Source organism: Gadus macrocephalus, chromosome 3, assembly GCF_031168955.1.
Source record: "Gadus macrocephalus chromosome 3, ASM3116895v1".
NCBI lineage: Eukaryota > Metazoa > Chordata > Actinopteri > Gadiformes > Gadidae > Gadus > Gadus macrocephalus.
In genome coordinates, this window is record NC_082384.1 from 9,412,420 (window position 1) to 9,437,623 (window position 25,204).

At 43.9% G+C, this 25,204-nt stretch overlaps 2 protein-coding genes across 4 annotated transcripts in view; both read left to right on the forward strand.

Annotated features, from left to right (window-relative positions):
- The first annotated feature begins 174 nt into the window (after positions 1-174).
- Positions 175-20,429, forward strand: xpo1a (exportin 1 (CRM1 homolog, yeast) a). 2 transcript variants are annotated; one of them, XM_060047130.1, is made up of 25 exons: positions 175-952; positions 2,261-2,390; positions 3,316-3,417; positions 5,933-6,005; positions 6,090-6,151; positions 6,265-6,309; positions 6,650-6,831; positions 7,602-7,650; positions 7,785-7,904; positions 8,353-8,481; positions 8,607-8,765; positions 9,634-9,816; positions 10,111-10,249; positions 10,616-10,797; positions 12,245-12,401; positions 12,963-13,126; positions 13,370-13,504; positions 13,671-13,854; positions 14,934-15,040; positions 15,452-15,646; positions 16,091-16,259; positions 16,748-16,882; positions 18,875-19,031; positions 19,257-19,353; positions 19,480-20,429. In XM_060047130.1, exons 2-25 carry the CDS (start codon positions 2,265-2,267, stop codon positions 19,624-19,626), a joined length of 3,198 nt encoding a protein of 1,065 aa, XP_059903113.1. In that variant the 5' UTR covers positions 175-952; positions 2,261-2,264; the 3' UTR covers positions 19,627-20,429. The 2 variants fall into 2 exon arrangements, with proteins under 2 accessions (XP_059903113.1, XP_059903114.1); XM_060047131.1 differs by lacking the exon at positions 175-952 and adding an exon at positions 1,227-2,052.
- A 1,165-nt stretch (positions 20,430-21,594) lies between these two features.
- LOC132454000 (ubiquitin carboxyl-terminal hydrolase 34-like) overlaps positions 21,595-25,204 on the forward strand; it is a 55,085-nt gene continuing 51,475 nt past the window's right edge. For both annotated transcript variants that reach the window (XM_060047134.1, XM_060047135.1), the window contains exon 1: positions 21,595-21,965. In XM_060047134.1, the coding sequence (XP_059903117.1) occupies positions 21,923-21,965 (43 nt within the window). In that variant the 5' untranslated portion in view covers positions 21,595-21,922. The remainder of the gene's footprint in view (positions 21,966-25,204) is intronic.

A 25,204-nucleotide genomic window follows, 5' to 3' on the forward strand; every position in this document is an offset into this window, starting at 1 on the left:
ACTTGTGGGTGCGTCCAAGCAAGGGCAAACACAAACACATTGCGCTCTCAAGAGAGACGGGGGCGGATTTAATTCGATTGACTGCTCATTTGGGCCAATGAAGAGCCGGCTCTGGTTAAATTGCTGCACCAATCAATCTTCGGCAAGGGGCGTGTACCTGGTCCAAAATTTTCCGCGGCGCTCGCCATGGGCCGAGACGGAATATCCTGGCCTGAACCGGTTTCAACCGGTCCTGGTCTTGAGCATGAACGGAGAGGAAGACTCACACACTGGCACACACACACATTAAAACACACACACACCACTGCTTGAATACACTTCATACGAGGAGAAGCACAACAAATAAAACAAGTCGAGAGTATATTTTTGGATGTGGTGTATCCGTAAAAGCTATCGCTGTTAGCTTCACTTAAACTGCTAGCCACGGGAAGCGGAGGAATCAATGACTAGTGCGTTAGCGTGCTAATAGCTAACCGTTAGCAGCTCGGAACGGAGATATCATTGACTTGTGCGATAGCGTGCTAACTCGCTAACAGCTAACTGTTAGCCACGGAGAACGGAGGAATCAATGACTGGTGCGTTAGCTTGCTAACTTGCTAGCAGCTAACTGAGCGGATTATCATAGATTTTGGAGGTGAATTTGTTTCAGTTTGTTTTGCTATTTTGAATATATTGAGTGCGACCCAGTGTAGAGCATCGGACGTGTGGAACTCTGAAAACGTTACAAGGTGTACCTGAATGTGAGCTGATGTTTTGTTAGCCCGAGGAGCTAAGCAACTAGCCGATTTGAAGAGTAGTGTGGGCTTGAAGAAACGTGGACCATGAGATAAGCAAAGATCTCACACTCTCCACTGAAAATTGAACTCGCTGGTTGAATATACACTTTACTTGTGTAAGAGAACGGCTCTCTTGGATCAAACAGGCTTCATACTCAACGTGCAAGACACATTGGGTAAGTTTAAAACATGCTATTCAACTGTGTGGGTTCTGACTTAAATGCATGATTGATGTGGACGTAAAAGTATACGAGTAACGATATGGTGTGTGTGCCTCGTTTCACACGTTTTGGTAAATTATATTGAGAATGCTTGCATCGGTCGGATGGGCTGCAGAAGAGACTTGCTACATACAGCCTGTGTATGAGGGAGGGGTGATCTGGTTTCACCACGGAGGGCCGCTGTTTCCTCCATCAGCCACTCGCCAATCCGCTCACCATGTGGTTTCACATTTATAGTGCGCCAACCCTGTACTTACCAGCTAGGCTGCGACCACACGCACTTTTCTGGGCCTATTCCACAGTATTATGTGTGTCGAGGATAATCCCCACGCTCTAGTCGCAACATTTGCTCACCTTTTTGGAAGTATCCTAGCGGTTTAGCATACCACTGGCTGAACATGGAATCACAGGAAGGACTGTCAGCATCTTGTCGCTGTTACAGGCGGTGAAATATCCTGGGCGTTTTGCAATAAAGCATCGTCTTCGGGAGGAATAACGAGATTGGCCGTATTTCAAATGACTTTTTGTAAACATCGTTTTAAGATGAAATCCTACGTGTTGCAAAGCCATCAGAATAGCGAAATATTTCCCCAAATACATTCACTCTTAAGGCCTATATGTGCTCTTTTATACAGTTGCGAAAGGAATTGACCAACCCGTTTACTGAACACGTTTCTATAGTATTCGTTGTATCTGAATGCATTTTTCCTTTGACCCAAATATATTGATTTGAACCGGTTAGATTAACTCATTCAATTGTCGTAGTAAACGTTATTCCTGCATACTTCAAATAAATGACGGCATGTTGTAGCATGACAGCATTGGCTCAACTGAGGTCGCATATCGTTTTAGGTTTCGGTTCACTTTGTATGCTGCTGTCTTTACAAAGGCATTCTTTGAACACACTGGCATCTACCAAACAAATTCCTTCTTTTCAAATGTTTATCTGGACCAAGCAGGTGACCAGGCACCTGTGTGTTAAAGTGTACAGGATGGTCTCTCCCTCAGTCATACTAGTTTATTCCACAGTGTTTTTAAACGCAGCTATACCACAGGTAAACAGTTGTTTTATCGAGCTACAAGCAAGCAAGCCATTTCAAATGTATCCATCTACACTAAAACAATTTTAGTGTAGATGGATGGCCAAAACAGAAAAAAAAAAAACATTGTTTAGTTAATGTGTCCATGGCCTCAGAAGTAAGGTTACATGTGTGGGTTTAAACGTGTTATGCCCCCTCTCTCCCTCCGCTGTACCCGCTGCAGCTCCATGCCAGCAGAAATGACCATGTTGGCGGATCATGCAGCCAGACAGCTGCTGGATTTCTCTCAGAAGCTGGATATCAACCTGTTGGACAATGTTGTCAACTCCATGTACTACGACATCGGATCCCAAGTAAGGAGCGCTTCCATAAGGTCTCCCTACATGATCACCACACACAAAGACCAGGATGCAAGATGGAGTAGCAACCTGTAGGCTAAGGCTGGGGGTAAACGATTATTTATTAAACGATTAATCAGGCGATTATTTTATCGACTAATCTAATGACTAATTGGACGATTATCTATTTTTCTGTTGCTCGATTAATAAAAACCATAATGTATCTCAAATAAATACCAAACAATTCTTAATAATATACTTTATTTAATACGGAACCCGTAAAGGGACATGAACAAAATTTGTGCGTATACTCTCTTGCGCTCCGCCTCCAACTACGACATGGTTAGTTACATCTTTCCTGCTGTCGGCTCCCAGACCGAGGAGCACAGGTGATACGTTCCCTCCAGGGCCGATGCTCTCTTGGGGGCATGACCCTTCACTTTGACCGACAGTGAGTCTGCTTATAGGTCGGAATATGATGGAATGAAGCGGCCACCGATTCTTGACAGGCTGGGTACTTTATTCTTACACACAACCGGACTCGTTCATGACTTCACTAGACTGACACGCACGCTATCGCTCGCTCTCCTCGCTCGTCCACCTACTCGCTGACGACACACACACACACACACACACACACACACACACACACACACACACACACACACACACACACACACACACACACACACACACACACCCACCCCCCCCACCCTAGAGCTCCCTAACCCCAACCTGCTTCTTTATGATATGTATCTGAATTCATTGCTAGTTACTTGGGATAAAAGTATACGACTCATCAGTAAGACCAACATTCCCCTTACAACAACTTTCCTTACCATGATCCTGTCTCTTGGTTATATTCTAAAAGTGTCCAGCAACTCATACAGGCGTGACTGCAGTCTGTGTTTTGTGAAAATAATGTGTATTCTTTTTGCAGCAACGGATGGCTCAGGAGGTGTTGACGAATCTTAAGGATCATCCGGACGCTTGGACCAGGGTGGACACCATCTTGGAGTTCTCCCAGAACATGAAGACCAAGGTACACACCCTATTGATCTTATTAAACGCACCATGTGCCACAATCTTTTATTATGAAATATATTTAATCTTGATGAGCTAAGTATAAACGCATATTTTTTAACTTTGGCGTTAAATGAACAGTGCTTTTCCTGGCATGCAATTACAAAAGAACTTTGCACAATGTTTCAAAAACAACGTTGAATATTCCTTCTAAAAAAACATAGGTTCGAACTATATTAAAATATCTATTTTTGCGGATTTGTAGGGATGGGCATGATTAACCGCCGATCGACTAATTGATCATTAAGAATTTCGTCTGATGTAAATTTGTCATCAATAAAAATAAAGCAAATACATTTACCAAAAAAACACTACAATTACCATCCGTTGTGTTTTTCAGCAGAGAAATAGTCCGCCAAAGACGTTGAATTTGCTTAGCATCCGGACACGCTGGGGTTGATGAATTACCGGACTCCTTGCGGAGTGATAGGAAAGACAAAAAAGAATGAATCAGGCAAAAAAAATACACTTTCCTTCACAGCGGTCCAGTTCGGTGTGCTTAAAAGTACCATCGGACTAATTGAGAACTGCTGCAACTGCTGATGCCATCTCTCTTAGTTAAAAAGTAGCAGCACCCACCCCAAACCAATCGGAATAAGTGTATACATGTCGATTATAGTGGATTACACCACCTCTTCTATTCCGCATGGAATTCTATTCCGATCAGAGAATTGTATTCCGATTTACATGGACAATTCTGATCCGATTGCATTTATAATCGGAATAGATCGATTCCTATCATGCAATCCGAATGTACTGTATATATGGCATTTACAAAAGTGGTAAGCGTACGTCCGTAGGTCTCGTGCATTCTTGTGTATTCCGATTGAGGCGTATATATCTTAATTTTCTATTCTGATTGAGCTGTTTTTCCACTTCTAATCGGACCAAGGGTCCATGTAAACACAGGAGAATGAACAATCAATTTTCATTGCATTTTGAATATAGCATATAAATAGTTAATTTTAATATAAAAATATTAATGATTAATCGAAAATTGATCGTTAATTCTCCCGACGATCAACTTACACAATTTAATCGACTGCTCCTCCCTAGCGCATTGTCCATAAGGGGTAAACCAAATCAACGAGAGACATAACTACTTGTATAGGTAGATTTCAACATTAACTTTAAATTATGTACATATATATATTACAAAATAAACAAAATATCCGCTACCTTAAATCTAAAGAGTGAGAACTGAGATCGACTGAGATCCATAAAAAATCCATCAAATATTTATAGGCTATAAATTGTCACATTGTGTAGTGTAATTCTTTTTGGTAAAATAAATGATTTCCTGACAGAGAGGTCCAAGATGGGTCCAAACGAGCAATATGTTTGCTTATGAGGTTCTGGTCGTTGAAAAGCTAGCCTGAATCGGATTGTAAGGGTGCACTCACAATAGGCCATCTGGCCGTGGCCGTTGGCCGTTTTCACACCTAACCGTGCTCAAATGGACCCATTGTTCTCTGGCCTGCACTCACACTAGGCCGTCTGGCCGTGGCCGTTGGCCGTCGCAACTGTGGCCTGGCCACGGTAGGCTCTTGTACATACGTCATCACGTCGTAACACGTCATCACTAAACGTCCGCTGCATGGACCATAATAAAGTCTGCCGCCAGTCAGAGGTTTAACAACAATGGACAACAACACAGAGAACACACCAACAGTTGAACCGCTTGACGCGATGTTTACCGTTTAATGGGGAAGAAGGCTCGTCGCCTTTATTATGTCTGTGATCTTCGCATGGACTATACGTCATCCAGCTCAGGTTGCGTAGCCGTGCGTTTGCGCGTGTCGGCTCATTAGCATCTGTACCGTAGCGGCCCGTACCGTAGCAGCACACCTCTCCCAAGTGGCCAAATTGGCCTGGCCTGGCCAGAATGGCCACACTCACACTGGCAGATTTGAGCATGGTTAGGTGTGAAAACGGCCCCGGCCAGATGGCCTAGTGTGAGTGCACCCTAAGGTCACAAAGGTGCAGAGAAGTCAACTAAGTGAACAGGGGAATTTAAGTAACCTGACCTTCCACTGCTGTAGCAGCACAGACGAACAGGTGGGCGTCCTAGGTCAGCTGCTAGGCCAATATCTCTTGATAAGCAGATTACTTCCTTAAGGCTTTAATATGCATTATGAATGATACATTTTTGTGTTAGGTCACTCAAAGTTTTCTATTAAAGTTTTAAAATAATCTATTAAGGTAAAGGCCCAGCTAGGTTTTCTCTAGCTATGGAGATGATCAACAGGCCTAATGTACTACACAAGCATTCCTCTCCCCTTCCTCCTCTGGAACAGGGATTGCAAGCTTGTATTTTCAGTGAAGGAGAGAGGGATTTGATGCAGAAATATTTTGTTGACGGAAGTTGTGATGGGTATTTGATTTTGTTTGTAGTGACGGCTGGTCAATGTGTATAAATTGTATTTCTCTATGTCCGTCTCATTCCCTAACCTTATTTTAATGTTTTTCTTTAGTACTACGCCCTGCAGATCCTAGAAACGGTAATCAAAACTCGTTGGAAGATTCTCCCCAGAAATCAGTGTGACGGTAAGAATATAACTAAAGCTTTTAATTGAATATATATATGTTAAAACTTGCGTTCTCTTATGCACACTTTTCTAAATTTCACAGGAATCAAGAAGTACGTTGTGGGTTTGATAATCAAGACCTCTTCTGATCCTGTTAACGTAGAGGTACAGTGGCCATCGCTCTCAACCTTCTTTTGCTCTGGTTTTATTCTGCATTGTATGTAGTCAAACCTAGTGAAATTTAAACGTTTAAATATTGCTTGTTTTTGTGTTTTCAGAAGGAGGGTGTGTACATCGCAAAACTCAACATGATCCTTGTCCAGGTAAACGCATCCCACAACCTCAAGTTTTATTGATACCGTAGGAAGTTTTCCAATAAGATAGTAATGACAATAATTCATTGAACTTAGATGCAAAATTCAGGGTAAGACGCAGACTACCATCACTTGACACGGAAGAGATACAACAAGGATAACGTTATTAATCCTGTGAGGGAAAGAAAACATTCGATAAATAGTTGTAATAACAGGGTCAATCATGTGTAATTAGAAGTACTGTAATAATAGCTAATAAATTGTGTGGAGTGTTGCTCTACTGTAGCTGAAGTATTGGATCAAGGTCCATTAGGCGGTGATGCTCAGCCGTAGCCCTCTGCCCCCCCAGATCCTGAAGCAGGAGTGGCCCAAGCACTGGCCCAACTTCATCAGTGACATTGTGGGGGCAAGCCGAACCAGTGAGAGCCTCTGTCAGAACAACATGACCATCCTCAAGCTGCTCAGTGAGGAGGTGTTCGACTTCTCCAGTGGACAGATGACTCAGGTCAAGGCCAAACACCTCAAGGACAGGTAACAGCCCTAGTAGCCCTACACTGGACTAGCACTACACTGACTCCACACTGAACTAGTACTACACTGACTCCACACTGGACTAGTACTACACTGACTCCACACTGGACTAGTGCTGCACTGACTCCACACTGGACTAGCGCTGCACTGACTCCACACTGGACTAGTACTACACTGACTCCACACTGGACTAGTGCTGCACTGACTCCACACTGGACTAGCGCTGCACTGACTCCACACTGGACTAGCGCTACACTGACTCCACACTGGACTAGTGCTGCACTGACTCCACACTGGACTAGTGCTGCACTGACTCCACACTGGACTAGTGCTGCACTGACTCCACACTGGACTAGCGCTGCACTGACTCCACACTGGACTAGCGCTGCACTGACTCCACACTGGACTAGTGCTGCACTGACTCCACACTGGACTAGCGCTACACTGACTCCACACTGGACTAGTGCTGCACTGACTCCACACTGGACTAGCGCTGCACTGACTCCACGTTGGACTAGTGCTACACTGACTCCACACTTAACTAGTGCCGCTCCATTTCTTATGCATCCAATGATTCTTGTCCCTTAAACAAGGTTCAGAAACATACTACTTTGAATTGGAAGCATTATCATAAATGTATCTATATTTTTTTAAATGAACATTCCCCATCCCTACACTCGACAATAGACCAGTAACTACTAGACTTACTAGTACTCTATTCTAACTCAACTATCTCAGTCCTAACCAGGAATCTCTTGTTCTTCTTCCAGCATGTGCAACGAGTTCTCCCAAATATTCCAGCTGTGCCAGTTCGTCATGGTGAGTAGAATCAGATCAACTGAGCTGGACAGCTAACAGCGTCTGCACCTGGACCTTAACGTGTACCTGGTCTACTGTTGGGAGTATTCCCAGAATGCACCTCTTGACCCTTTTGTGTCCCTGTTCTGTTTTAGGAGAATTCCCAGAATGCACCTCTGGTCCACGCCACTCTGGAGACATTGCTGCGCTTCCTGAACTGGATCCCGCTGGGCTACATCTTTGAGACCAAGCTCATCAGTACTCTGGTTTACAAGGTATAGGATCTAGATCGTAAATGCGTCTCCTGTAAACATTGATTGTGGATGTGGCTCTACACACCAACTAACCATGGCCAATATGTCAGGTTGTAGTGACCCATGTTCGATTCTGACCTGCAGTCCACTGCCTCGTCCCCTCTATTCATCAACCCACTCTCCTATTTATCCTCACTCACCTGTCCATCAAAGCACCAGCACCATAATCAAGTAAATGAGGAAAATATTGAATGTTAAAAATCTGTAGGAAAATCTACTAATAAGATGGGACGGTCTCGCAAAAATGTTCTTGCATTGCAGCTGTAAACATCATAGGAGCTGTGTAACATTGTGCGGGGATCTCCATGTCTTCATACCTGGGTTAATGTTGCTTCATCACACCTTTTGATTAAGTCAAGGCTTCAGAGTCTTCCTCGGGTTGCCACTAAACTCTTTACCTGTTCACCAGTTCCTGGACGTGCCCATGTTCCGCAACGTCACCCTCAAGTGTCTGACGGAGATTGCGGGCGTCAGCGTCAACCAGTACGAGGAACAGTTTGTCAACCTGTTCACCCTCAACATGTGCCAGCTCAAACAGGTAAACGCAAACTCCTGTGGGAGCTCTATAAGTTGATCGATGGGTGGGTGGCCGAGCGGTCACCCACCCATCGGCCGGCAGCCAGTAAGACGTCTCTAAACGGTCTCCACGTCACCCATGTTCAGATGCTGCCCCTCAACACCAACATCCGCCTGGCCTACTCCAACGGGAAGGATGACGAGCAGAACTTCATCCAGAACCTCAGCCTGTTCCTCTGTACCTTCCTTAAAGAGCACGGCCAGCTGGTTGAGAGGAAGCCCAACCTGAGGGAGACGCTCATGGAGGTGAGGTCTTTGGCTGTTGGGGGCTGTATGAAGCCCATCCAATCATTTATTAAGCCCAAATGTAATGATTGGATTGCCTGATCAGTCTGTCTACCAGCTAGGGCTGTCAACAAATATATATATATATATAATTTTTTTCAAGCTGTTCATTTACTGCATGAGGGACAGAACAAGTAGAAAAAAGCAAAATATTTTTATTCTGATTACAATATAACATTTTTATTAAACTAATAGTTATATCTTTCCACCCCTGGATCCCCAGTGAGTGGGTTCTAAATGCATATTTTCCTCTGCAGGGAATATAGTAAACAAAGATCATCACTGACAGTCAGTGACTGGGAATGATGACCAGTTGTCAGTTTTGTCCTTTCTCTTTTTACGCGAGTATAGTAGCACTGCAATCTATCCCCAAGGGTAAAGCGTATTTGTTGTCACATTGCAATGCAGATCCCTAGGTTTGATTATTATTTGATGTTAATGAAAAGAAAATAGTTGTTTCACAGCAGAGCTGTGTCCGTTCAACCGAGTACGCGCTGTCTCTCAGAGTGAGACCAAATTAATATATTTATATTATTCTATAACCCAATGTTTATAGCCATGCTGCCTACCCAGCAGGCAACCTGTTCGGGGCAATCATTGCGCTTAAGCTAGAAATGTTTAGGAGTAGTACTTTTGGAGGGAGGCCTGAAGGCGGGGTGGGATATTTCTGTTGGATACTTTCAAAACCTAGCTGACTCGTGCTGTTTTTTAATTACTTCCATACCAAAGTAATTTAAAAGTTTGGAATCCCGGTCGGAGACAAAGATGGGGTCACAGGCCAAAAGAGTTTGATCAGTTAGTTAATGGTTTTGGTTCCCGTGTCTCCAAGGCCCTGCACTACATGCTGCTGGTGTCCGAGGTGGAGGAGACGGAGATCTTCAAGATCTGTCTGGAGTACTGGAACCACCTGGCAGCCGAGCTGTACCGCGAGAGCCCCTTCTCCACCTCCACCTCCCCGCTGCTGTCCGATGTCCCGCCGCGGCGACACCTCTACCTACCCGTCCTGTCCAAGGTGAGACCACGGGGTGTGGCCCCACAGGGTTGGGGATTTCATTCCTCACCAGGGCCATCCAATGCTAAGAATCTATGCATACACATTATTGCCATATATTGCTTCGGTATTTTGTGCTTAGAGTAACAACACTAATGAGAATAACACAATACCATACTCTCACTTTATTAGCAAGGAAATACAAATGATGTCTTAAGTATTATGCATACTGTACATGCCTCCACAATGCCTAGATTAAAGAGTGATCTTTGAGTGTACTCTGGTTAATCTTCTACACTGGTATCATGTGCGCAGGTTCGGCTGCTGATGGTGAGCCGCATGGCCAAGCCTGAGGAGGTGCTGGTGGTGGAGAACGACCAGGGGGAGGTGGTGCGGGAGTTCATGAAGGACACGGACTCCATCAACCTCTACAAGAACATGAGGGAGACGCTGGGTGAGCCCACGACAAATTCACTTCCTTACTCCGCCCATGTACCGATAGGTGCGCGGCAGTGTCGATTATGACGAGTAGGATCTGGTTCTCATCAGGAAACCCTCGAGACATGTTGATGTTGAATCATCTGTGCTAACTGTTTTCACTTTTGGGTTTCCAATGATGATAATAAAAAAAACAAATAAAATAAATAGTAGTTTAAATGTAAGCCCTGAACCTCAGCTCCAGCCTCAAACGGTTAAAGGACCAGGAGAAACTCAAGGGAACCCTCTTTTCAAGTTGGGGGTGCACTGGGGTCCCGGTGGGCAGAGACGTAGAGGCAATGCGTCTGTCTCTCATGCCGTCTACCTGTCTCGTCCACCACAGTGTACCTGACTCACCTGGACTACGCAGACACAGAGCGTATCATGACGGAAAAGCTCCACAACCAAGTGAACGGCACAGAGTGGTCCTGGAGGAACCTGAACACGCTCTGCTGGGCCATCGGCTCCATCAGCGGCGCCATGCACGAGGAGGACGAGAAGAGGTTCCTGGTCACCGTCATCAAGGTGAGCACCTCTTGGTTCTACTACTCGCCCCAATCCCGATGTTTTAGGTTTGGGGTCGATTTGCCGTCCTGCCGCAAAAAGATGCGTTAGCAGTAGGGGTGTGACGAGATCTCGTGCCACGAGATCTCGCGAGATTAAACTCGACGATATTACCCGTCGCGTTAAAAATCTGTCTAGCGAGATTTTTGAGCTATCCAAACTTCTATTTGTCGCCTGTGGGGGCAGTAATGCGCCTTTGCTACATCTAGTCTGCCAGAACCTAAAGAAGGAGAAGGAAAAGAGGAGGGGAAGCAGGGGAAGCAGCCGTAAGCTGTGTTCGAAATCGTTCCCTATCACGGATATAGTGTACTATATAGGGTGCTCGCCATTTTGTAGTGGTGTTCGAATTCTCAGTGGTTAATTTCATGCACTAAATAGTGCACTTAAAATCCCCAAAATTTGAGTGTACATACGATGTACCCTACATGTTACTCCCGTATACCACAATGCAATGCGGTCGTGTTTTTCCGGAGGAGAAGAAGAAGCTGAATAACCGCGAAAACAAATACATTTAATGATGGAGTCTCCGGCTTGCGTTTAGAAATGTCAACAATTTATTTGGGATTTAACATAGAATAATTTAACATTCAAAATTTATTAAAAAAAACTTGAACAAGGAAATGTAACATTCAACATCAATACAACCTCCAGCCCGGTTTGTTTAGATGATGTGGGCGCATCACGTCACACAAAGACCCGCCGCATTTACTGACGCAAATGACGTTTAGAAATGTTCAGCATAGTGTCCGAATTCTCGTTTGTTCGTTCCCTATATAGTGCACTATATCATGAACACTATATAGGGAATAGTGAGTGAGTGTATAGGGAACGATTTCGAACACAGCTAAAGACAGCCAGAATGACGTCGGAAAATACCCGTATTACCGTCGAAGATGCCCCCGCCACTTTTAAATCATTTGTTTGGCAGCATTTTGGCTACTTTGATTTGGTTTTGCGCATAATATTGTTTGCACTTGAAAAAAAGAGAATTATTTCATTAAATTAGTTTTAGTTTAAATTTCATGCATGTAAAGAGTTATAATAAAACATTTCAAAATGCATGTGCAACTTGGTTAAATAAAAGTCTGTTGGTCCAGTCATATATTTTGTCATTGTAGTTTTCTTAAAATCTCGTCTCGTCTCGTTCTGGAAAACGCTAATCCCCCTCTTTGTGTACAAGTTTACGTCAATTCAATTTTAAATGTAGGCATCTGTATGAGTTGTACTACTGAGCGCAGTTTTTACTGCTCTCCCCCCCCCCCCCCCCCGTACAATAACAAATAATAGAATGATATTTGGTGGTCAGCATTGAACATTCACTGCCCATGACAAGATGTGCGCATGGTTTATAATGGTTGAACCGGTGATGAATAACCAAACGATAATAACCGTGTGTCCCGTTCTCCAGGACCTGCTGGGGCTGTGTGAGCAAAAGCGGGGGAAGGACAACAAGGCCATCATAGCCTCCAACATCATGTACATCGTGGGCCAGTACCCCCGCTTCCTCCGGGCCCACTGGAAGTTCCTCAAGACCGTTGTCAACAAGCTCTTTGAGTTCATGCACGGTGAGCCCGATGACCCGGGGCGGGGGCCACAAATGACTAGGCGGATAGGTTCTGTCGTACCCCACCGGACCTGAAGGCATCTTTGAGCTGCTCCTTAATGACTTGAAATAAGTGCAGTGCAAATGGCTTTAGATGAAAGGGAGTACATGAGTACGTGCTGTGACCACCCTGATCATTAATGAGAAAGGTTGTTCTTCCAAGAGCTGTGCTCTTTGCTTCGTGTTCATCAAGGGAACATTTTAGCTTGTGGAGAGTTGATCTCTTGAAGACACTATTTGTAGACTTTGGAAAAATGGCCGGGCAGCCAGATCCAAAGTTTTGCCATGTAAATCAGGCTCAGTTTTGCTTGCCTTCATGGAATGTACAAAAACAATGATGATGAGCAGTGAATCAATTGTATATAATGGGACAATTGTTATTGTAGTTTTGCCCAAACAGTAGAGGTGGGGTCTGTAGTACAGTACTTAATGGCTGAATCTATTCCTGAGATGAGGCTGTCTACAAAGTACATGGCCTTTGGGTACAAAATACTTAAGTGTTTTTTGTTCTTTCGGCCCACAGAGACCCACGACGGTGTGCAGGACATGGCGTGCGACACATTCATCAAGATCGCACAGAAGTGCCGGCGCCACTTTGTGCAGGTGCAGGTGGGCGAGGTGATGCCCTTCATAGACGAGATCCTGAGCAACATCAACACCATCATCTGTGACCTGCAGCCCCAGCAGGTAACAAGGACACAAGAACACTTTTTCGCTCACACACATACGCTAAGGTTATACCTGTAATAAGGTGGCAACAGGTATATCGGTCACATCTGTAGGCAGGAAGTAACACACCTGTTGCATCTGTCGGAAGGAAGTAACACACCTGTTGCATCTGTAGGCAGGACGTAACACAGCTGATGCATCTGTAGTAAGGAAATAAATACGAACTGTGCCGTCTAACTCCTGTGTCCTCCCTGCACTCAGGTCCATACGTTCTACGAGGCGGTGGGCTATATGATCGGAGCACAGACGGACCAGGCGGTGCAGGAGCATCTGATAGAGAAGTACATGATGCTGCCCAACCAGGTGTGGGACAGCATCATCCAGCAAGCCACCAAGGTAAGCCTCTCCATCTGACAGGAAGGAACTGATGGAGAACCGCACAACCATAATGGGACAGTCAACTCACATTTAAATCATAGATTGGACTTCATGTTTCCAGGGACTATTGATGGTCAACATTTTAAGCCTGTACATGATTGGCTGGATTTTGCTCTCTGTGTAGAACGTGGACATCCTGAAGGATGCAGAGACGGTCAGACAGCTGGGCAGCATCCTGAAGACCAACGTGAGGGCCTGCAAGGCGGTGGGACACCCCTTCGTAGTGCAGCTGGGCCGCATCTACCTGGACATGCTCAACGTCTACAAGTGTCTGAGTGAAAACATCTCCTCCGCCATCCAGAGCAACGGTCAGTTCTGCTGTCTATCTCTGTAGTACTGTCTCTGCTCTTATTAATAGGAATGGCTGTCTCTCTGCTCTTATTAATAGGAATGGCTGTCTCTGTCTCTGCCATTATTATTAGGACTGTCTCTCTGCTCTTATTGGTAGGATTCTGCTCTTATTAGTAGGACTCTCTGCTCTTATTAGTAGGACTGTCTGCTCTTATTAGTAGGACTGTCTGCTCTTATTAGTAGGACTCTGCTCTTATTGGTAGGACTGTCTCTGCTCTTATTAGTAGGACTGTCTGCTCTTATTAGTAGGACTCTCTGCTCTTATTAGTAGGACTGTCTGCTCTTATTGGTAGGACTGTCTCTGCTCTTATTGGTAGGACTGTCTCTGCTCTTATTGGTAGGACTGTCTCTGCTCTTATTAGTAGGACTGTCTGCTCTTATTAGTAGGACTGTCTGCTCTTATTAGTAGGACTCTCTGCTCTTATTGGTAGGACTCTCTGCTCTTATTGGTAGGACTGTCTCTGCTCTTATTAGTAGGACTGTCTGCTCTTATTGGTAGGACTCTCTGCTCTTATTGGTAGGACTGTCTCTGCTCTTATTAGTAGGACTGTCTGCTCTTATTGGTAGGACTCTCTGCTCTTATTGGTAGGACTGTCTCTGCTCTTATTAGTAGGACTGTCTGCTCTTATTAGTAGGACTCTCTGCTCTTATTAGTAAGACTGTCTGCTCTTATTGGTAGGACTGTCTCTGCTCTTATTAGTAGGACTCTCTGCTCTTATTGGTAGGACTGTCTGCTCTTATTAGTAGGACTCTCTGCTCTTATTGGTAGGACTCTCTGCTCTTATTGGTAGGACTGTCTCTGCTCTTATTAGTAGGACTGTCTGCTCTTATTGGTAGGACTCTGCTCTTATTGGTAGGACTGTCTCTGCTCTTATTGGTAGGACTGTCTCTGCTCTTATTAGTAGGACTGTCTGCTCTTATTAGTAGGACTGTCTGCTCTTATTGGTAGGACTCTGTCTGTCTCAGCTTGTTTGTTTGTCTGTCTGTCTGTAATATAAGCAGTAGAATTGAGCGTTTGGTGTGTGTGGTCCTACAGGGGAGATGGTGACCAAGCAGCCCCTGATCAGGAGCATGCGGACGGTGAAGAGGGAGACCCTTAAGCTCATCTCGGGCTGGGTCAGCCGCTCCAACGACCCCCAGATGGTGAGGACGGGACACTCCATCAGAAGTCTTGTTCAATACAGTCCCTTGTGTTGTGGAGTCATCGTCAACTCTAACATTTGATTCTCTTTTACGCACATTCATAAATGTCATTGGCAAACAACACGTACAACGCTTTCAGTGTCAGAGCAAGGAGGGCCCCCAGTATACACAATTACTGCAAGAGGCCTTGGCCAGTGGGAAGCAGTTGAAAGAAAAAGTCTGCAACACTGCTTATGCTCCCTGTGTGGTTATTTAGCAAACACAAATGGTAATTGAATAATTTATTGCATTTATGTTGCACTTCTCTTGGTGTGTGTGTGTGTGTGTTCGACCAACCGCTTGATTATCGTTCTTTATTTGAATGTGCTTAATTCTTTCTCTCTCTCCTATCCTCCTCTCTCGCCCTCTCAGGTGGGAGATAACTTTGTACCCCCCCTACTGGAGGCGGTGCTCATCGACTACCAGCGCAACGTTCCGGCGGCCCGCGACCCCGAGGTTCTGAGCACCATGGCAACCATTGTCAACAAGTTGGGGGCGCACATCACCACGGAGATCCCCAAGATCTTTGACGCCGTCTTTGAGTGCACGCTCAACATGATCAACAAGGTTGGCATGGATACAGCACGCATGCACGTCACACTTCTACACATGACGCAAGTGCACTTCATGTTGTTGTAGCGTGCATGATGGTCCAGTGGTTACAGGGTCTGACTCCCAGCAGAAAGGTGCTGGGGTCGATGACTACAGTAAGTCTGTGGTGCATTGCAGCAGCCTAACAAGTCATCCTTGAGCCAGTTAACCTACTAAGGCCTACACACTCCTTGATGACTTGTATCTGAATTCACCGATCTGTTATTAGAAGTCTCCTAAATGACTCAATCAATGGTAGAATATTAAGACAATTAGGGTGTGCTGGGGAAATGAAATGAGGTTAATAATGGCTTGTCTAAAATGCTATAGAAATGCACGTTTTGGGAATTTCATGGTTTATCCCATCTTACCACATTATGGTTTAGCATCTTGTAAATAACCTGATCTCTGTTCCTCCAGGACTTTGAGGAGTACCCAGAACACAGGACCCACTTCTTCTACCTGCTCCAGGCAGTCAACTCCCAGTGTTTCCCTGCCTTCTTGTCCATCCCCCCGGCCCAATTCAAGCTGGTCCTGGACTCCATTATCTGGGCCTTCAAGCATACCATGAGGAATGTAGCGGACACAGGTATGATCCTCTCCCCTCTTCCCCTCAATCTCCTTGCACCTCCTCTCTCTTTCCCTCTCTTCTCTACCTGGCACAAAATTAATAAAAGCATACATTGTTTCACTTGCGAGGCGGATGTGAAACTACACAACAAGTGTTTCAAATTAGTAAACCTCAGAATAGTGTTGGGTGGTTTGTGGATGGAGTGTCCTCCTCACTGTCTTTTGGTGTGTGGAAGCGTCCTCCATACGTGTGTGTGTGTGTGTGTGTGTGTGTGTGTGTGAGTCCTCCTCACTGTGTTGTGTGGGAGAGTCCTCCTCACTGTGTTGTGTGGGAGAGTCCTCCTCACTGTGTTGTGTGGGAGAGTCCTCCTCACTGTGTTGTGTGGGAGAGTCCTCCTCACTGTGTTGTGTGGGAGACTCCTCCTGACTCTGTGTTGTGGGTGTGTGCGTACTCCTCACTGCGTTTTCCGTGGGAGTGTCCTCCTGACTGTGTTGTGGTTTCTCCAGGTCTCCAGATCCTCTACACACTGCTTCAGAACGTGGCCCAGGAGGAGGCGGCGGCGCAGAGCTTCTACCAGACGTACTTCTGTGACATCCTGCAGCACATCTTCTCCGTGGTCACGGACACCTCCCACACCGCAGGTACCCTTCACATCACTCCAGCTCCTTCAAACAGCTTCAATATAAAGCAGGTCGCACACCAGACACGGAGCGCTGCGTACTACCAGGACAATGCATGGAGGAAGATGTTTTTTTTTCTGTCTTTAACTAAAGTGGTGGTAGCGGCTGATGCCAACTGCTGAAGTGCTGTAAGTTATAGCGCGGCTGTATTGTGGTGCCAGTGCTAGAATTCTATTTTTAAACGCGGCCCACTTGAAGTTTCAATGAAGACACAGTGCTTTGGCACTGGCGGGGAAAGGATCCTATCCAATAAAAAAAAATTACAAGTCATTTACAGTATTATTGGGAAATGCAGGAAATCCTTCATGCTTCATTTCCAAAATATCTACAAATATTTATAATATCATAACTTGGGGTTACCGTGTAGTGCACCGACATATAATTACCTTCAGGGGTTCCTAAAAGGTAATTGACGGATGTTCAAAAGAAAGGCCTGTGTGTTTCTACATTAGTTAATCTACAGCATGTTGATTTGCCTCCAGCAACAGGATTAATATATATATATATATATATATATATATATATATATATGGGATCGACCGATACCGTTTTTTTAGGGCCGATACCGATACCGATATTTTTTCATCAGCCTTAGCCGATACGGACTTTCTTGAGCCGTTCTTTTTTTTTTTTTTTAAAGAAACACAACTTCAATATAAAAAACAATATTTAACAAATAGTAAAAACAGGTGAAGTAGAACAAGTAAGAACAAGTAGATGAACAATATTTAACAAATAGTAAAAACAGGTGAGGTAGAACAAGTAAGAACAAGTAGATGAACAATATTTAACAAATATTAAAAACAGGTGAGGTAGAACAAGTAAAAATAAATAAATAAATAAATCGGCGAAAATCAGCCGCGTATCGGCCGATACCGATACATGTAAAAAACGCGAATATCGGCCGATAATATCGGCCGACCGATATATCGGTCGATCCCTAATATATATATATATATATATATATATATATATATTGGGGATGGGCACGAGTAGTAAATTCCAAACTCGAGTGATCGAAGGAATTCCTCGAGGATCAATCGAGTACTCGTTTAATTGAATCTATTTTTAGAATGCAACGCATCTGCAGCAGGAATAGGCCTGGAGATGAACGGCAATATTACCAACCAAACATGTAATGCTTATTCTCCATCAAAACACATTTTCCTTAACAAAAATAAATATGCGTCTCACAATTTAAATCACGTTGAACGCCTGTAACAGTTTAAAAAAAACAAAAATGAAACAAGTAGCCTAACCATTGCAAATAATTTAAAGCTGCAAATAAAACGGCAGCAAATGGACTATGGAAATACTCAGCGTTGTGATTTTCTCTACAAGGCCGGGATTAAAGCTGCGTCTTGCGGCGGTGAAAATAGCCGACACACTAGGTTGCTGCGGGTCTGCTTTCTCGAACTCACCGTTGTGTTTCAGGAGCATATGTTGCCGCATAGTACTTTCTGTTAGCTAAATTTCGTTAGGCATATTTTACATTTCACCTTATGATCTCCTAATTCTTTAAAGTATTTCAATTCTTCGCTGCGCTTTGCTTTAACCGCCATCTCTTCACTTTTTTGAATTCTGGCGTGCCTGCACACGGCACGGAACGCGCCACACAGAAATGGATACATTTCATTTGCTTTGTGCCCACGGCATGCGTTAGTGGCGCCGACAGAAAATGTATACATTTACACTTAGTTTGTGTATGTATATGCAAACTCGAGTTGGCCTGTCCAACAACCGATTTCATTTGTAACGAGGAGTACTCGAGTAATCGATTCCTCACGCCCATCCCTAATAAATATATATATATATATATATATATATATATATATATATATTTTAATTTTGAAACGCCATATTTTGAGAACGACTTCCATCATGATTGTGTCTGCATAGCGCTTCTAGCTCTTCTACCCCTCTCTGACGAGTCCTCTCTGCTGCCATCTGCAGGTCTGACCATGCACGCCTCCATCCTGGCCTACATGTTTAACCTTGTGGAGGAGGGGAAGATCAGCGCTCCTCTCAGCCCCGCCAACCCCACCAACCAGGTGTACGTCCAGGAGTACGTTGCAAACCTGCTGAAGACCGCCTTCCCACACCTACAGGAGTAAGTACTAGGCTCAGACTAATTGAACCCTGTTGTTCAGGACCACTGACCTGCTTCTCTAGGCCCCATTTGTCCTGGGGTCAAGTGACATTTTATGGTATAAGGATGTGTAGTTGAATGTCTGTACGTGTTATGTTATCAGGTCCTGTAGTGGAGTGTATGTGTTGCGTGTGACTGTATAGGGTTAAGTGACTGATTTAAGTTTCTTCTGTTTTCTCTGTGTAGTGCCCAGGTGAAGGTGTTTGTCACGGGCTTGTTTAGCCTGAACCAAGACATCCCTGCCTTCAAGGAGCACCTCAGAGACTTCCTGGTGCAGATCAAGGTGAGGGATGATGTGTGGTTGCTCCTCTTCTGGAAGACGTGTATCTGGTGGCTCCTCTTATGGCTTACGTGTGTATGTGTCTGGTTGACCCTCTTGTGGCTGACCTGTGTGTATTTGGACCTGCAGGAGTTTGCGGGCGAGGACACCACTGACCTGTTCCTGGAGGAGCGGGAGACGTCTCTGCGCCAGGCCCAGGAGGAGAAGCACAAGATCCAGATGTCTGTGCCGGGCATTCTCAACCCCCACGAGCTGCCTGAGGAGATGTGTGACTGAGCGCTCCTTCTCTCCAACACATGAAGGAGGAGGAGAGAGGTGGACGAGACATTGGGGTGGAGGGAGATGCAGGACTCTGCTCTCCTCCATAGCTAGTATTTCATTGAGATTTAGTTTGTTTTGTTGTTGGAACAAAGGTGATTGGATACCCGGGTGTGAGCTTGCGTGTGTGATTGAAGACGGGGAGCAGTTGCGCCCCCAAGCACTTGGTTGTTGGTCGACCAAACCCTTGCCATGATGTACCGGACTGTACCGAGAGACGCCAGAAGCCCTACTGCTACGCGCTCAGGTCCCATTTTATATACGAAGACTGCGTGTTTTGGTTTTGGTTTCATTTTTTTGTTCCCAATTCAAGCGATTGGTTTTGTTTATACGATTTGTTGACGTACGTGAAGTGGAACGAATAAAGATTATTTTGATCTCTTGTATTCACATCCCACCCGCCCTTCCCCCTACACAGTGCATAGTTCCTTTTTATTTTGTCAATATGTAATATATATATCTGTGGATCCAGTCCTGAGGCATTGAGGGCAGGCTGCGCTGCCCCCTGGTGGTCCCCTGTGCACTCGCTTGTGGATGTAATGCTGAGCGGTACGGATGGACATCTTACTGCCTTTTTTTTATTTTACTTTTTGTGCGTGTTGGTTATTCTTTTTTTCATCCTTTTGTGGGGGTTGAGATGGAGCTGGCAACCTGAACGCTCAGTCTGGACAGAAAGTGCGAAGGAAGGTTTTGTGCATACCATTCTGTTTGTAAAACTATCTTAGTACTATGGGAACATAAAGTTGGCTATTTTTACAAAACTTGTCTGCTTGTGTGCTGCTTTTGAATCAAGTTCTTGTTTGAAGTGTGTCACCGATCATGCTGGCAAAATGTTGGTATACAAATACATTGGGCAATGCATAGAACACATTCCTCTCGAAAGGTCTCTTAAGAAGCTGACCTATGTTTCCATTATCAGCACAATAATTCCCACGTCTGCATTATAATTGCTTGAGGGGGAAAATGTGATTATGTTATCTTGATTAGATTTTCTTAGGTTCAGGGGTTTATTCAAAATAAATTCTCGAATAAGTACATGGGGGATCTACTCCAGTCATCTATGAGCAAAGAGGTGCGGCAAATTATGGCATGTATGTCGTAATGTCTGTTCAACAGGTTTTTCTGTTATAAAGATCAATGATTACATAATGTAAACACAAAGGTAGACAAAGGAAATGTAAACCAAAACATTTAATCGAATTGTACAAGTTGTGTATTGATTCGTAGATAAGAATCACTATTTTTTAAATGAATCTACTTTTCTTATTGTGTGGCTACAACCCTGGATCAAACATTAAATTCAGTGTCAAACTATGTTCTTAACAATCGATGACAATGCCTCGTATTATTGCGTTCAATTTCAAAAACAAGCCTATTTTTAAACCTTCAGTATACAAGCATTAAGTGTGGTGACTTAACTAGAAATACAAACTAAACAATACGATCTGCAAGTAATAAGTTATAGAACAGGAAGGAATAAAGAGAGACGCTGCCCCGTGACTCCTGTGCAAGAAATTAACAATCAATTTTTTGGTGTGTTGATATTCGAACATTATGTGAAATGCTGATTATGATTTCACAAAAGTTTAGGGTATTTCGCGTTTTAGAATATTTGTATGTTTTCTTTTAAACACTAGATTGTCTGTGCACTTTTTTTTTATTAATTTCTATAATTCTTATTTCATTGCCTGTTTAAATTTAACGTGCAACAACAAAATGCAATTCTTATATTTCATTATTGTATTGGCTTACTCATATTTCCGTGTTCAAATTTTAATTTTAATTTTTTTTGATCATCTCGATATCGAGCCGAATAAATTTTTCTGTATCAGAATCTGAACCAAAATCAGAATCAGAATTTAACTGAAAAAAATACCTCATGGACCTACCACCGCGATACTAGCGGAAAAAGCCGAACGCTTCGGAGGAGACGGCGGTAAGTGCCGAGCGAAAGTCCCTTTTCCAACATGGTGGCCGTGTCTACCCTCCACTAAACGCTCAGATTGGAGACAACAAACTCGACTCTATCTTCCAGTGTCGCTCAAATTTGGGATGTAAATCAATCCCGGTTTTTAACGTAACTCATACCCTTTGCCGACTGTTCTCCCTGGGTTTTTGGTTCATGCAACAGAGTTAATCTTAAATAATAATTATTTCCACTGGGCCCCAAAACAACCAGCTGCCAACCAATTGTGACAGTCAACAATTTCCAGAGCCATGGTGTGACCAGGTGATCTGCCCTTCTTCATGAACAATGTGTGAAAACTGCGCCGAGTTGGTGGAGGTGTTAAATGAAAGTAAGTTACATTTTTTTTGCACCGAAAGGTAATGCTAAGCTAAGTCCAAAACGTTAGCATTGCTGCCTTCTATTTAGTGAAGCTTGTTAGCATGGTAGCGGCTGGCTGTCTAGCAACATCATTTTCTACGTATATGTATACCCATTTTAAGTCTACGGTACCACGGCTGGGCTATAGACAGTCCTTTTCCATGTGGTTGTAGTGCTTATCTTTTCATGTCATTGTACCGGATTTCAAACAGTAAGCTAAATGTATGGCTGGATGTGTGTTGGGCCTGTCATCTTCAATAACCACTTCAAGCAAGCTCCTAGGTGGCTTTAAGCTTTTCTTTAAGCATGTTTATATTCCAGACACATAGAAGCCAGATAGGAATTTATGCGTGTCAAACAGATCGTGGCTATTGTAAGGTTTTGGGTAAGAAGTTGAATCTTGCACCACAGTCCACGACTCTGTTTGGTGTCTTGGTCAGGACCACTGCCAGCCATTGTGTTGAGGATGCTCGCACATAATATCCCTAAAACCTGAAAGTCTTCCAACACTATCCATGAAAACGTATCGCTGTGCGATGCTCTAGGTGTAGGACCAACCACGGCAGTGTTTCCTTTTCTGTCTTGTGTACCCCTCACATCAATTCGGCTCCAGTACCCCTTCATCGACCCCAAACCACCAATGTTTTCCATTGAACTTCGCAATTATGCTATTACAATTTAGCATCATTGTTAATATTGCAGACGCCTCTAAACTAATATTATACTGTTTTCTTTTAGAATAATTCTTTATTATTGTACTGGGCTCTGCTTTGAAATGGAAGACGCTGAGGTTTGCTTTTCTTTTTCTGATTGTAACTTTGTTGATGAGCAATAATTATCAACAAAATCGACTTCTTTGTTAGTACTTCCGGGGGCTCCCCTGTTTGAGTGGTCTACAGCATCCTATTGTTAGTGGTTTGGCAAATGTTTGTTCAAGATGGGGGGACAGCTTAATGACCTTTGCAACCAGGCTGATATGTTGGTGTTTAGTGTGGGTGCTCTCGGATAGATGGTTGTTAATCGATGAACCAAGTTGGCCCTTAAACTGCTACTTGTCAATGGGCTTCAACTTGGGTTCAGGGTAAAGCTAGAAGGCTCAATTGGAATGCAATACCAGATCAATATTGAAGGAGCAGAGCTGTCGGTGGTTCATGCTGGTTAACAAGGCTTTGTTTGTTGTCTGTATTTTTTACAAGCTATTGCACATTAGTTCCACATATCACTGTCGCTCAAGGTGTTTTGCTTGAATGACAGTAAGTAAGTGCTAAGTAATAAGGTTTTTCTTTGCCTTACTCATAGGGACACACAAAAAGAAAAAGATTGATTGTTCCACATCCCTGTTGATAATACTGTATAACAGCTGATTGTCTCACATAATTGCTAGACATTCTCTTTTTGTACTTTCCCTGCTGAACATAGGCCTAGTACACATGTGTCAAATCTTCTATACTACAAAACCTTGTGTGTGTTTATTGGGGTGGTTGTGTGTGTGGTTTATTGGGGGGCTGTCAGCTGTGTCTCGCGTTTGAGACTGGCAGGCCCATGTGCTGTGCTTTCTCTGCATAACCTCTGACCTTTAAGCATGTTTCTTCGTGTGAGTTTCTAAACGAGGGAATGAGACCATAGTGGAAACACCAGTTTTAAATTAATGCAACCTCAGTTGTCAGCTTATATGGCGTTAAATAATACTTGTGAGCATTGCTGGGAGCTGACCTAATATAATGTGAGGCCAGGGTACATGATATTGTCTACGGTTTAGTAGTTAGGGGGTTTCTTTACCAGTTGAAAGGTTCTGCGTTTGCTTCCCAACGTCGACAGCCTGCCTTTTGAGTTCCTTGTGCCAGATAGCCAAACACTACCTACTTTTAATGACATGTATCTGAAGTCACTGGCGGACGCTTTGGCTTAAAACTTTTGCTAAAAAGTGAATAGAATTGAAGACTGATTGCAGTTGTTTTAAGTGGGGGTTCACTTTTCATCTACAAACCTCTGCACCTCTCCTACTGTATAAATACTATTCATTTATCAAAGGTTTTTTGTTCTATAGTCAGCCGTCTGTGTTGGCACTGCAAAGAACTGAGACATTTACTATCCAAAACCATATGGATAGATTTGACTACTGTGTCTTAAAAATAGATGCATAATTTCATAATACATTGTGTATAATGTTGCATAGGCCATTGTAATTGGAAAGTTTTCTAGAGTAATAAGAATCGATGGCAGAGAATCTATTGCTATGCATATTATAGTTATTGTGCAGGCATCTGTAACAATGACGGTCATTAAGAAGCAGACTGACTAGAGCAATAAAGGATGCCTACAGGCAGACTGCTAACCTTTCATTAAGGAGTCTTGACACCCTCAACATCGCCCTGATTCGTGATCCCTGCTTCAGAAGAGCTCTGCATTATATCAGTTCCATCAGAGGCCCTTTTCACGTATGAACTCTGAGTCGCCGGCTCCCACAGGTAGCACACAGCAGGAGATTCTCCGTGTCGGGGGCGTCCTCACATACTGGAAGTTCGGTTTAGTGTAGTTGAGGGCGGGCACCTGGGGAAAGTGTGCAGGAGGCAGAACATGGAGAAAAAAGTTCAATGTTGACGCCACATTGAAGATGGCGGACTAGACTATGACATTGTTTCTGATTATATCAATACTACATGTATTTTAGACTCATCCGAAATGGCCTGTTCTTCCGGTGTCACACCCGTCGCATAATATAAATGTCATAAACACTTGCTTTTCTTCTAAGTATTTAATGTCTCCTACCGTACCGTAATATGTAGAACAGCACCTAGTCGCTGTGAATTCTCTGGTCAATGACCTGCTCTCTTTGTGCATGTGCTCAATCAGACATTACCTTGACTTTGTGCTAGGGAGCTGGCAGGAAAAATTCTGTCTATGGTCCGGACCAACGGATTGGGCTATATACGGTCTCACATGAGTCTATGTGAGTTCAGGTTTGCAGTGCATGTGTGAAAAGGGCTAGAGAAATGGATTACTGTCTGTCTGCCCCGCATCTTATCGTCTCTTTCTGCCCATCCTTTCTGGCTTTGTTTGATGACACAAAAGGTCAGGATTGAAACTGTCTCTCTTTCTCCCTTGGTCTCTCTTCCTTGGACCTTCTCTATGCCTCTCTCTGTCTCTGTCTCTGTCTCTGTCTCTCTGTGTCCTTCTCTCATTGTAGGTGAAATGGTATTTAGTCCTTTG